A 14,875-nucleotide genomic window follows, 5' to 3' on the forward strand; every position below is an offset into this window, starting at 1 on the left:
GGTACGGAACTATTTATAAACCAGTCTGACCCGCACTTGGGCTGCTTTTGGTAACATTGATGTGCCAAAATAATTAATAGTATTAATTGTACGTTTGAAGCACGGAAGAAAAAGAACGAGGTTTGAAGGTAACCTATTGTTTCGGAGTGGGTTCTCATTCTCATGTAACTCGTCCCCCTCAAATCTTATAAGTTAGATTCTAATCCAGTCAGAGTGCCGTGTAATGTAATAATATATCGTGAACCTTACTTAACCACGGAACAGTAATATCGCTTAACTGCACAACATTTTAAATTGACAATATGCTTTGCTTTCAATGAAAACCACGTATTTTGTAATCAGGCTTTGTTTCGCTACTCGACGATAGATGGCATAATTGGATCGTGGTAACAATTTGACCTTTTTATAGGTAGCATGATTTCATAGGGCCAAAGACATTAGGTAAACGCACACGTATTTATTAGTCATAGAGTGATGTGCCAATCGTGTCAATAACTAATGAAACAAAATTGGCACTTGTTTAATTGATCGCTTTTTTATGAAATTAAAATACTGCGTAAAACCAACGTAGGTGCGTAACGTAGGTACCTACCTAACTTCCTACCTATATGCGCGTGCCAAATCGAATGAGTTAGATATGTATGATCACACTGCAATGTATACGAGTAGGTAGGTATAAGTAACAGTTGTTTCGGCTCTTATTGTTTGTGATCAATACAGTGATTAAAGTTCAAATCGTATCGCTTGGGGCTATCTCTGTTTACATGTCAAGACAACGTAGTACGAGATAGCGAGACGATACTCATTCGTCTTAATTAATTAAGTTACATTATGGTGCTGCAATTAGTTGTAATAGAACTCAAAGCGATGCACCGCCTGTACCCGGCCTGAGGGGCTCACATCGTGACAACCTGCCGCATCACCTATGTGTCGTATGAGTCTGTGGATCGCGGCCACATCTTACGATTGATCACTACCTACTACATATTTTATTTAAATAAGATTAAAAGTGTGCTTAGTAAGCAAAAGGACATAAACACATTCAGTTAAAAATAGGTACCTACCTACCTAAAGGCGGTTTTAAGTTTCAATTAATAAGTGTGTTTACGTCTGTATCTTAATAAAAAGAAACAATTAGGTACCTATACCGCTTTCGCTTTTCCAGTTAGACTAACCCGAATTATTTATTATTTAGGGTCCCTGAACTCGGGAAAATTCCTTTTGATCGATTCGTATTTTATTTTCATCACCCATCCGTTCCATATTGGGTTTATTTTTTTTTTCTTAAGCTGGGTGGCCTCACTCGGCTTTGCTGAGACACTGAGATATCCCATTATTTATCGAGGCAGGCTACTTTGATGTTGGTGTGCAAAGATAATACTCACCTAGTTCTCTGAATTCCTCTTGAAGTGCAAACAGACAATAGCTTCTTCAGTACCTGCTTTCCTGCTTGATGACTAATAATCGAAAGTAAGTACTGAGATGATGCAGTTACCTACGTAGTAACCATACGAATGACCTAAACGTTATAAAATCATATATTTTTTTGAACAAATGTAAGGAGACGATATTTGTGCAGCCGCATCTGCATTGTGCGCTGAGCGGGTTCCTATTTGTGATCATGACGTAGGTAAGGTATTTTGCGATCTTTCGCCAAACTAAAAATACAGATAAACAGCAATTATCTACGTACAGAGTTCGCTTTTCGGTGTTAACTTCATAGTTCAATTAATAATCCTTACTGATATCTACCTACACCTACATATAGTAGCCAATACCGAAGTTGGAGTTCTGTCGTTTTCCATCATCAGATAAAGTCCAAACTTTCACGGTTATATAAACTAACCCGATGTACACAAAATCAAATTTCGCGAATTTTAAACTAATTGTGTATTAAACATCCGAATGGAGAACCTCATCCCTTGGGAAGTTAGATTGGACATAGATCACGGAATATACCGTAATAATATAACTAACCAACCGTTTTCCCGCGGTTTTGCCCGCGGCCACTGTGGACTTCTGCCCGTACCGGAATAAAATATAGCCTATATTACTCGGGAAGGGTGTAGCTTTCCAACAGTGTTTTTTAAGGTTCCGTACCCAAAGGGTTAAACGTCCCGTTTTACCCTTACCCTATTATTTTTTCTCCTCTGTCCGTCCGTCCGTCTGTCACCAGGCTGTGTCTCATGAACCGTGATAGCTAGAGAGTTGAAATTTTCCCAGATGGTGTATTACTGTTGCCACTGTAACAGCAAATACTGAAAACTAGAATAAAATAAATATTTTGGGTTGCTCCCATACAAGAAACGTGATTTTTTTTCTCATTTTCTAAATAATGGTACGGAACCCTTCGTGCGCGATTCCGACTCGCACTTGGCCGATTTTGAATCTTTGCAGTAGTTTTCGAGTTTATCCATTACAAACAAACAAAAATAAAATCCTCTTTATTTTGTAACATCAGTAAGTACCCGATGGTTGTATATGTGGACAACAATAAGCAGTAACCCGGGGCATGCAATTTGATGAAAATAATCCTGGGTTGTCTTAGTCGTCGCACAGCGCGACTGCTGTGCACGAGATCTCGGGTTCGGCTTTCGAGTCGGGCGAAAATCGCAGCTTCGTCATTTACTTACTTATATGAGATTTAGATAGTAAATACTCACATCATGTTTAGATTTGGTTCTTGATTCATTCGTCATGCAGTTATCGTTAACAAACATGTGAAAGCAAACAGAGCTGTCGATCAACACGGACTGAACATGAAAACTCAATTTGTATTTCTTACCTCTATCTACGACCCAGACCACAAGCGTCAGCGTACCTAAACGTTTACTTACTATTACCTAAGCTTAAACTACTTTCCTGTCTGTGGGCAGTTACTGCTTCATTTTATGAAATTACCTAACTGAAAAAAACATTAATAATTTTATTATAAAATAGACATTTATTCTATAACCTTACAATTTAAATACTTTAAAAAGTACTGTGTCTAACCGTTAGACACATATCTATGGCGTTAGAGTCTGGCGGTAGAGACTAACGCCACAGATAGGTACCTATGTAAACTAATTTAGACTACTAAACTAGAAACGCGCGATTCGTGAACGCACGATGCCCGCATGTCTGAACGCAGCCTAAAACGGGACAATATTACCGTAATTGTTAAGTAGTCTGTGATATTACTAAGCTTCACTGTTCGTCTGTTGGGAATCGTGATAGTTAGTTACGATAGGTGAAATTTTCACTGAAGATGTAGGTATTATTGTTGCCGCTGTAACAACCAATACTGGATAAAATAAATATTTTGAAAATAAACAATTTGTTCGTTTAAAGTTTATGTTACGGAAACATTCGCGGGCGTGCCAGACACCCACTTGTTGTCAAAGCAAGTGCTCAGGAGCCCGAATCTACTAGGTTAGTAATGTCAAAAGTGAATAGAAACTGAATCGCAATAGCAGTTTTAACCTTAGCGGGCATTCTGCTACTAATTTAAGACCAATCGTAAATAACTTGTAGACAATATGATTCAAAGAAAAAATAGCGGAATGCCACATACGCTTCAATCGTAATTGAGTCGTGATTGGATCTCAGTCGGATGTGAATCGTATGTCGCTTAAATAAAATTAGTAGAATCGCGTCCCCAGTTTTGTATTAGGTAGGTATTTTTTTTCTACAAAAATTGTTATACCGTATTATAAGCTATACCTACCTACTTAGGTACCTACACAGGGTATACTCCACTTCTTTTTCTTAACTTAATGCACCGTAAATAATGAAAAGATATTTATGTAGATCGCGTAGGTACTTATCCAGTTTTCGTTAACGAATGTGCCTCCGTTCTACTCAATGACATTGGCCTTGCTTGCGCTGTGGCATGTCGACGTCTCAGCTTGCCGACCACGAACGACTTGTTTATACTCACATACTTGAACGTTGTTTTACGTGAATTTAACACACACACTTTAGATTTCGGCTTCATAGGTAATATTTGTGTGATGTGATAGTCAGGGTGTATAAGTAATATCAGTGTGATGGTTTAGTGACACAAGTGGAGTGCGAGTGCAGGCCGCGGTGCAGGGCTCGCGACACGCGCGCTGCCGGAGCCGCGGAAGTGCCTCGTCGCGCCACTTGTGCGGATTAGTTAATGGTGCTCGTCTGCCTGGCCTCCTGCCTTCATTACCCTCACTATACCTATCTGCGTTTACCTGCAGCTACCTAGGTATAGGTAGCTAAACTGGGCCTACTGTTATCAACCACTTTAACAGATGTTGACGACCGATGTAGGTACACGTAACGATAAGTACATTACATAGCGTCGCTGTGCGTGCAAAAATCGCTATGTGTATTTTTAAGTTTTTCGGTTTTTAATGCCATTTTGATCCTTGTTTCAATGCTTATAAGATGCAAAAACAGATATTTGCCTACAATTTATAGAAATAAAGCTGCAAAAAATAGCTATGTGACGTTAATACATTGAATGTGCGTCTAAAGTCATTATGTTCTTTTAATCACATAGCGAAAAAGTTTTACTTAGTAACTCACTTTCAAATTGCGCCCGATATGTGTTTGCGCAGCACATAGCGATATTTCCCAAACAAGTACGGACTCGTTGATTCCTGTCATTCAGTCTTCGCGCGTCACATAGCTACAATGATTGCCTAAATGTTCGCCAGTGTCGTTTGAACTGTTCAATAGATCACACGCGTCAAAGTTCAAAGTAAATTATTTAATAAATGTACGTGATATTTCTACAACATTAAATTACTAAGTGATTAACAAATAGCGCAAGTAAGTACTGACCATTTTTTTATCTATACTAATATTATAAGAGGAAAACTTTGTTTGTTTGTTTGTTTAGTTGTAATGGATAAAATCAAAAACTACTGGACCGATTTTAAATATTCTTTCACCATTAGAAAGCTATATTATCTAACGAGTAACATAGGCTATATTTTATCCCGGTGCGGGCAGTAGCTCCCAGAGGACGCGGGTGAAACCGCGGGAAAACGGCTAGTTCATTATATAATTTCTGTGTTGTTTAAATTGGGTTTTGTTTGCTAAAATTGTAGTTCTAATCATCTACTGGTTGCACGTTTTTTTCATAAACTGCCATTGACTTAAATTAAAGCTTAAATTAATTAATGACTTAAAGCTAATTGAATATTTGACTGTATGACTAATATTTGCTATTGCTTACTAACGCTTTATGTTTTGCCGCTTTATAGGGACTGAACATGTCTAGATTTTGGAGAAGCAAACACCTTGTGTCCCTATGCGTAGACGATCAACAGCAATCGATACAGCATTTGGCGATGGAGCTAGAAGAAGAATCTTCAATATTATTTCCATCACCCCCATCTCAACCTATTATTGTTCAAGCTGCTGTTGACGAAAACGAGTGTGTGGACGTCGAGATGAGTACTTTGACCGAACTAGTTTGTACTACGACTACGGAATTAACTTCAGGAACTACAGGTACAACTCAGACTCTAATTACCACTACTTGTAATATTAGTGTTCCATCTGATTCGTGCTTAGCAGTACATAATGACAACGAAAGTAACATTACAAACACGCCAGTTCCTTCTGATGTAATGTTACAGTTAAATGAGAAAACTGGATGTTTGGAACCGATATTCGAAAAAGAAAATTTTATATGTATTCAACAAGATGAGGTCGTGGCGTTAAGCGAGAATGAAAAAAGAAAGAAACATCAGACATTGAGACTTTTAGGCATGAATTATACAGGACAGCAAATTATAAGAGATGAAGATAAAATCATAAAACAAGAAGTACTGAAACCGAATAGGAAAATGAGAGATAAACCTTGTGAACATGGAGCGGCCAACATTTCTGAAAGAAGTTTTGCTTGCGCTGCAATACCGGACAAAATGCGTGCAGATATATTTCATTATTTTTGGCAACTCCCTACATGGGATGCTAAGAAAGCGTACATAAACGGCCTTATCCAACCAAGGAAAATAGTTCGCCGTAGAAAATCATCTACAGATGACATTAAAAAGAACTTCGGGTTTGATTGTTATTTACCTGGTCTTGATGGTATTAAACTACGTGTATGCAAGCAGTTGTTTATAGCTACATTGGATCTAAAAAAAGATGTGCTTCAACAATGGGTAAAATCGAATTTTGATATTGAAGTTACAAATTCTGGAGATAATAACATAGAAGAATTCATTCTAATCATCCGTCTACTAGTCGAGTATTGAAGTCTGAATCTGTTAACAAATGGCTAGAAATTATACCTAAAGTACCAAGCCATTATTGTAGAAGCAATAGCACCCGAGTATATGTCGACGATGCCTTCGATTCTTTTAGTCAAATGCATTCCGTGTATAAGGATTGGTGTCAAGAAAATAATCTAGAATCTGTGCAAAGAAAGAAATTTCAAGAGATATTGAAACTTCATAAAATCTCTATTTTTAAACCACGCAAAGATCAATGTGATTTGTGCGTGGGATACAAACAGGGAAACATTTTGGAGGAAATATATACACTACACATTAGGAAAAAAGAAGAGGCATACGCAGCAAAGGCAAACGCAATCCAGGAAATGTCCGAAGATGTCATAGTTGTGTCCATGGATATGCAAAGCGTGCTTCTATGTCCAAAGCTTCTGGTATCAGAGCAGTATTATAAAATGAAGCTAGCACTTCACAATTATACATTTTATGTAAAAAATACTAAAGACGTGTATTTATATGTCTGGCATGAAGGTGAAGGAGGAGTAACGGCAAATAATATAACAAGTTGCATTGTAAACTTTATCGAACAATATTGCAACAATAAAAAGAAAGTTATCCTGATTTCTGATGGATGTGCATATCAAAATAAAAATAAGGTTTTATGCAGTGCCTTAGCAAATTTAAGCGCTATAAGAGAGTTCACCATTGAGCAGATTATTCTAGAAAAAGGGCATACGATGATGGAGGTAGACAGTGTCCATTCCACGTTAGAGAAAAAATTCAAAGCGCCAATTTTCTCTCCTACCGATTACGTGTCAAGGATGAGAGACTGTAGGCCTTCTCAGCCCTACATTATCAACTACCTTGACTACAATTTCTTCAAAAATTATGAAGAAGTACCTGGAAATTTTTCTACAATAAGACCAGGCAGAAAGGCTGGAGATGCGACTGTCAATGATATTAAAGGTCTTCTTTACATCAATGGTGAAGTGCAATATAAACTTCGCCATTCAGATGAATGGGAAGCTTTACCACAAAGAAGACTAAACGCTAGAGAGCCTAGAGCTCCTGCAAGATTATATAACAGCCCCATTAAGATAGATGGAACTAAATTTAACCATCTCCAGAGTCTGAAGCAATATATGCATCTAGATTATCATGTTTTTTATGATAATTTGAGTCATTAATTTACTTTGTAGGACTTTTTAAATATCTTTTTTACTTAAGTATGTACCTCAAGCTACCTAATTAACTTTGTTCAATTGATCTCATTGATTTTTAAGTTTCATTTTTGAAAATATGCTACTGCGCATGTATGTTCATTGTTATTTTTATATTTCGTGTCATTAGTACATAATAATGAATATTTCCTAAATAAATATTGTGATTCTCTTACAAGTGGTGTTTCATTTAATAGCTATGTGAGGCCTAATAGCTTGTACCGAGTAGGCAAATATGACTTTTATTTTTCGCTTTGTGCTCTATCGACACTTAGCGAGTATTTAGGTCTATAATAAAAAACGCTATGTGTAGATATAAGGGTTTTTTATTTTTCCTAGCTTTAATATAATATATTAAACAGCGAAAGAAAAGCTAAATTATGTAAATATGCTATTTCTATTGCCATACAAAAATATGTTGTAATAACTCTAACACATCTTAAGATAATTCGATTTTTGTTTCTCTTGAAAAGTAGATTAAAAACACATAGCGATTTTTGCACGCGCAGCGACGATAGGTACCTGCTAGCTAGCGATACATAAAAAAAAAAAGTATAAGATTTGCCATTCTCCGTTATTATTCGCACACTTGTCGAGGTTAGCTCTTCCTTTCTCTAGCTTATTGTCTTGTCAAGCAGCATTTCTTTCAGGTTTCAAACAGCATTGCTTATCATCGGTATTCAATGTTGATTTGATAAGTAACCTGTGACCTGTAGATTTGGCAGAACAGAGAGCAACAAGTTTGTCATCGATGACAGCGGCAGTGGGCGCGGGCGCCGCCGATAGCGCCGCCGCGGCAGTCGCGGCACAGTCGGCGACGCCGCGCCGAGTCGCACGCACGCACCGCACACATGCCGAGACACGGTCAGTACGAGCGCCACCCGCGCTTTTTCTTATTTAAATATATCCCGCAAGCGTGGTCGCCGCCGCCCACGTGTGCTCGCGATCGCCACTACCGGGGGACCGAAACATCAACACAACTAAATCATTTTAAGCCTGCGAATCTCGTTGATGTCTCTTGTACTGCGGCGGAGTACACTCAGCCTAAACTTCTTTATTGTCATTCAATCTTTGAATCACCCCTTATAGTAACACGAGCAGTACATTATATTTTACGTACCTATAAAATAATTAACACTGTTTACATATTCTGGTGTACACCTACTTTGAATTGGAAACGATACGCACACGTGCGCTGTCTCACAGCGCTTCGCATTGTTTCTTTAGTTTGAAATTAAGCGATTTTTGATCGAGAATAAGCGATAGTTAGGTACACAACGAAACGGCAGCTCACTGTCATTGTCAATGTATTAAACAATTTGAATAGACTATAGTAAGCAAGGCAGCGAGCACGCTGGTGTGCGCGCTGCAGGACTGCTCAAGATAACTGGTCTTACCACTTGTTTGCTTTCATTTATTTTTGGCCTTAACCAAACACAATGACGCAAAAAAACAACTTGAATAGAAATAATACTTAAGTATTGGCTGAATGTTTTTAAGCTAAGTTTTTAAGTATGAAATATTTAAGCTGTTACGATGTAACGGGAACTTTGGCCTTTCCTTATCGTCACTTTTGGTGTTATCGTGGCTGCTATATTTATAACTGACGAGTATGTTCTCGGAGCACTAGCACGGCTTGCGACGGAGCCGCCGCTGTCCGCCGCCACATTAGCATGCCGCGACACCTGCTATGGACATGTTTAATTTAATACATACATAATAAATCGCTTCCGTGCGCATATTCATTACGAACCAATAGTATTATTCAAATATCAAGTTTTCAATATCTCCACTAATATTGTATTTCCTACCTATATGTAGGAACATCTTATATAGTTACTTGCCATATCTGTATGTAGATATAGAAACAATTGGTTTCGTTACACAGCATTCACTTCCAAGTCAGTAGATACGTCAATGTCACCTCACCTGCATACATCCTACCGTTTATGTTTACTATCCTACCGATACGATCATACGACTTCCTGAACAATTGAGTTTTCTAATGGTGACAAAGTCTCGTAGCCTCCATTCTATGACTCGTGTAAGGGCCCCTCGGCCACGGCTACTTGTTGTAGCGATGCAGTCGCGAAGCTGCCGCTAGCTGTGTGCCCTCGCCCACGGGACCAGATTCAGCCGCGATGCAAACGCGATTCCCTCACGTCAATGTTACAGCATTTATTATTGTAAAACATAGGTAAAAATAAAATCCCTCCCACCTGTTCTCGCTCTGATGTCGTCTACAGCATATATACAATCGCGATGCAGCTTCTAATGCGACTCACGCGTTACAAGAGACGCAGTCGCGAGTTTGCTAAGCGCGCCACTGCATCGCTACAAAAAGTCGCCCTGGGGCCCGATTCTCCTAATTTTACTTAAGCAACATACGATTCACGTTCGACTGCGATCCAATACCGACTCGATTACGATTGAAACGTATGTGGCATTCCGCTATTTTTCTTTGAAATAAACATTTTTATCCTTTTCTGTCATTCAATAATGAATAATTTTGTCTGCAAATGATTTACGATTGCAATATGATTGTAGAGCAAAAAATCACCAAAATAGCAGACCAATCGCAAACCAATCGAATGTCGTTGGAATACGACTGGTCTTATATTAGCAGAATGCCCGATATGGTTAAAACTGCTATTGCGAACATATTGCGATTCGATTTTGACATTATTAAATTAACTTAGGAGAATCGGGCCCCTGGGCGAGGGGCCAAATCATTGAATAGTTGACACACTCGAAATTGCTTGAATGCCTTATATAACTAGTTAGTTGGCTGCAACATATTCCATCCCTACTAATATTATAAATGCGAAAGTAACTCTGTGTGTCTGTCTGTTACGCTTTCACGTCTAAACTACTGAACTGATTTAAATAAAATTTGGTACAGTGATAGAGTTGACCTTGAGAAAGAACATAGGATAGTTTTTATCCCGGACTTTTGAAGAATTCTCTTGGAAACGCGATATAACCGAACTATACGCGGGCGGAAGCTAGTATCTACATATATGTCATAATTATGTAGAAAGTAGATAAATATGATGAATGATACCTATGAAAAACTCGATTCTAGTAGGCACTTGATATTTAAACTCAGTTTAAAAATAAATTCAAATTCAAATCTTTATTTGCGTTCCATATGTAATAACATGCGGGTAAATGCAATAACTTATATTTTCCACAAAAAAGTGCAATCGCTTCCACAATCTGCCGCTGTTTTACTGATGTATGGATTCTTGAATTGTCAGTTGCATCGCACTTTGTTTTTGGAACAGGATTTTACAGGATGACTTGATGTCATACTTAATTACTCTAATGTTGAGGCAATCGCCTAGTTCCGGGATGTCATTCGGAGTCCTCTGGATATACGTAGGTACCTATAGTGGAGTCACAAGTTGATCTCCAAAATATGTCCAGGGGCCCGAATCTGTTAAGTTAATAATGTCAAAATTGAATCGCAATAGCAGTTTTAACCTTAGCGGGCATTCTGCTACTAATTTAAGACATTCGATTTGTTTGCCATTTGGTCTATACGGTAGTTTGCTCCACAATCATATTGCAATCGTAAATAATTTGCAGACCATATGATTCATTATTGAATCACGGAAACGGATAAAAACGTTTATTTAAAAGAAAACATAGCGGAATGCCACATACGCTTCAATCGTAATAGAGTCGTGATTGGATCTCAGTCGGATGTGAATCGTACGTCGCTTATACCTAAGTAAAATTAGTGGAATCGCGCCTCTGATCAGTCAGTCTAGGGATGGCTTCGAGTTTCGTCCAAATAACCAATAGAAGTTATTTTTTATCAGTTTTTTTTGCCACTCTGCGGCGTAAATACATTCCCAAGTATTTGGCTGAGTCACTTTTTTGGTAGCTGATTGTTTCGTAGCGAGACCTATAGACAATTCTTCCCCTTCGTAGGGTAAATTTTACGTGGATCGATTTAGTGTTAGATACTAGGTTTTATTTTCCACTTGGACAGCCACTTGATGATGTCTTTTAAAGCATTTTCCAGCGTAGTAGAACCTTCTGAGGTAGAACTGATGCAAGACTCTGGATTTGTTCGACAGTGCTATGTCATGTGCATTAGTGATCTCTGCCCAATTTCATGCAGAAGTCTACTTAGCAATTTTTATTTACTTTCTCTAGTCATTTTGAAGTAGCTGGCAAAAGACTAATTGGCTTATAGGATGTGATTTGATGTGGATATGATGTTGTTGTACATGCGGTAATGTAGCAAGCGTGCACGTTGCAGAGTCGGAGGAGCGCGGAGTGGCCGCGTGGCTGCGGCGCTGGTGGCGCGCGCTGCTGGCCGAGCTGCTGGCCACGGCGCTGCTGGTGTGGCTGGGCGTGGCCGCCATGATGCCGGTGCGCGGGCCCGGCTCCGTGCTGCTGGCGCACCCCGCCATGGCGTTCGGCTTCGTGGTGGTGGGCAACGCCGTTGCCTTCGGGCCCGCGTCGGGCGCGCACATGAACCCCGCCGTGACGCTGGCGGCGCTGCTGCACGGGCAGCTGGGCGCGGCGCCGGCGCTGGGCTACGCGCTGGCGCAGCTGCTGGGCGGCGTGCTGGGCTTCGGCGCGCTGCTGGGCACGACGCCGGCGGCGGCGGCGCTGGCGCCGACGGGCTGCACGCTGCCGGCGCCGCACGTGTCGGCGCTGGCGGCCGTGGCGCTGGAGGCGGCCAGCACGGCGGTGCTGGCGCTGGCGTGCTGCGGCGTGTGGAGCGCGGCGGCGCGCGGCGAGCACGACCCCGCCGCGCCCATCAAGCTGGGCCTGGTGGTCGCCGGCCTCGTCTACGCAGCGGTAACTGCTACCACGAGCACTTCCTAACATTGTCTATTACGGTTATACCTACCCACATGTAAGTGGAGTACATACGGGAGTGTACGTATGTCATGTATAGGAGTATTAACTAAGAGAGTACCCGCATAAGAGAGATTATTTTATTAAAATGACTCAAGACAGATGGCTCCTTCTATTATAAATTAAAGCTTATGTTCGCCAAAACGTTGACGCCTTCGTCGATAACAACACTTAGTCCAAATTTTTGTACTTATGCATTATACTTATTACCTATGGAAAGCTAGCCAGGATAATATCTCCTGTACGATTGCCACACGCAACCCAGATTTTGCTTTACGAAGAGTAGAAAACGACCTCCCAGCGGTGGCTACGCTAATTGAGTTTCCAGAAGCTACTTATTTCAAAGTTTTTTTTTTATTTGATAAGGACAAATGTTGGTCGCATGACTCAACATGACAAAATTGTTTTCACATTTCTCTTTTGATTTGGTCATCTTTGAGGAATAATCGTCAGAGCATCAACCACCCGCCACAAGTAAACGAGGGTTGTGGGCATGGGCACAGAGGCCACTGCGGTTTGTATGTGTGTGTGTTGCAGGGACACGCGACGGGCGCCAGCCTCAACCCGGCGCGCAGCTTCGCGCCCGCGCTGCTGCACTCGCACTGGGACTACCACTGGGTGAGTGTGACGGTGTGACGCCGGTGTGTGTGTGTGTGGGAGGCGCGGCAGTGGGTACAGCGGGGTGTGTTGCAGGTGTACTGGGCGGGCCCGCTGGGCGGCGCGGCGCTGGGCGCGCTGCTGCACCGCTGGGTGCTGACGCCGCGCTCCGAGCCGCCGCGCGACGTCGACCTGCCGCTGCGGGACAAGGCCGACCAGCCCTAGTCACTTTCATCTTCCGTACCAGCTCCATGAACTTCATTGAAAACTTATTGTCGGTACCTACCGTAATCATTGCTTACATTGAAAAAGAACTGTTTAAATGATAAATTATATTTATTTTGCAAATTGGTTGGAAACAACATTTTCAAACGACTTTTTCAAAAGTGAAATCAGATCACCATCTCCTCACCACTTTCGAGTAATTCGAAAAGGACTTCTCATAGCACTCAAGGAAGATATTAGGCCCGCGGAGCATACTGCCACTTTAACCAAACACACTTCGAGCACAACTCGGGCATCCAATATACAGGCTCCGCCTAATTTGGGAAGCTACGCTTCAATAAGACAATTATGTTAATCTTCTATTGTGGTTGTGGTGACAACAATATACCTAAATATAAGGGTTCGGTACCCAAAAACGGGACCCTTTTACTAATTTGTGCCTCGAAGACCTAAAGTTTTGCCATTATCCGGGTGTTCATTTGAAAAATACTGAAACAAAGGCTCAAATGTCTATCGGTATGTGAAAAAGCAAAGTTATAAACTTTTTGAAAGTGAAAAGATACGCGATAAAGTTTGTATGGAATTTAATGTGCCAAAACTGAATCTTTGTAGAATATAGTAATATTATTTTTGTGACTTTATACTTACCTACTAATAAAAGCGCATGTTAGAATAATGTTTACTTATTATGTAGATACCGATTCTGTTTATGAATAGACACTCTATAACCGCTGCAGCTTCTATTATAATCTTGTATTGGGACCCTCTGTAAATGAGTCACATATTTTAGCTGGATATGAGACAAGTGGAAGCCCTCTTCAAGTAAGACAAATTCGCAAGTCCCACTTATCTAGGTTTCACTAGAATTAATTAAGATGGAAAACTAGGCCAGTACAGCCTTTAAAAACTAAAAAAATACGTGTGGCACTCGGGGACTGCCGCGGTAAAGCTATTGCATAGCTTTCTGTATCAACTAACAATGATATCAAAACACTTTATACACCAAGTACAGTCGTTCACTGTTGTAGATAAATACTTATACATACACCTATACAGGGTGTTTGGCGCATGGACCGACACAATTTTTTGGGGGATTCGTGAGGCCATGTACTAGTTTTCACTCATAGACCCAATGTCCTATATGTCACTGTATTCGAGATACGATTTTTTTTGTTTGTTTTTAAAAATTACCGGAACTATCACCTTTAAAACGCTATAACTTTTCAGTCTGTTGTCGAATTTACACCAAATCACTTTCATTGCGTTCTCTGATGTATTATTATTCCAAATAAAACATAAATTCATAGCACTAGATGGAAAAAAAATACTTGTTGAGCTTCCAAAGTCTTAAAAATGAAAAAACGTATGAAAAATGTCAAATTCAAAATTAATTATAAAAAAAAGTAAAAGCTTTTATGAACTTCATTTAATAAAAAAAAAATGCCTACTTAATACCCTTTCCAACGATATGCCACATGGGTGTGAAATCATTAATAATGTCGTCACAAACCTAAAGGTACACATTAACCAGTGCCAGGGTAATGAAAACACAAAAATGTTTTAAAATGTTTTAATTAAATTTAAGTTATAAATTATGTTCAAAATGACTGCCTCTGTTGCGAATGCATGCACGGCATCTTTTCTAATTTCTACAGTCGTCGTCCTCAGTCGCATTTCTGCTTTCATAATTTCAAAGGCGCAATTTATTCTTTCGATTAAAATTTCTCTTGTGGGTACTTCAGTCGCATA

General features: G+C 40.0%; 1 protein-coding gene across 1 annotated transcript; it reads left to right on the forward strand.

Moving 5' to 3' along the window:
• The first annotated feature begins 24 nt into the window (after positions 1-24).
• LOC110383467 (lens fiber major intrinsic protein) lies at positions 25-13,802 on the forward strand. Its single transcript, XM_049839561.2, has 5 exons — positions 25-128; positions 8,140-8,287; positions 11,697-12,244; positions 12,842-12,922; positions 12,998-13,802. The coding sequence occupies exons 2-5, from the start codon at positions 8,275-8,277 to the stop codon at positions 13,124-13,126; spliced, it is 771 nt and encodes a 256-aa protein (XP_049695518.2). The 5' UTR covers positions 25-128; positions 8,140-8,274; the 3' UTR covers positions 13,127-13,802.
• Positions 13,803-14,875: the final 1,073 nt, after the last annotated feature.

This window comes from Helicoverpa armigera, chromosome 9 (assembly GCF_030705265.1).
Source record: "Helicoverpa armigera isolate CAAS_96S chromosome 9, ASM3070526v1, whole genome shotgun sequence".
NCBI lineage: Eukaryota > Metazoa > Arthropoda > Insecta > Lepidoptera > Noctuidae > Helicoverpa > Helicoverpa armigera.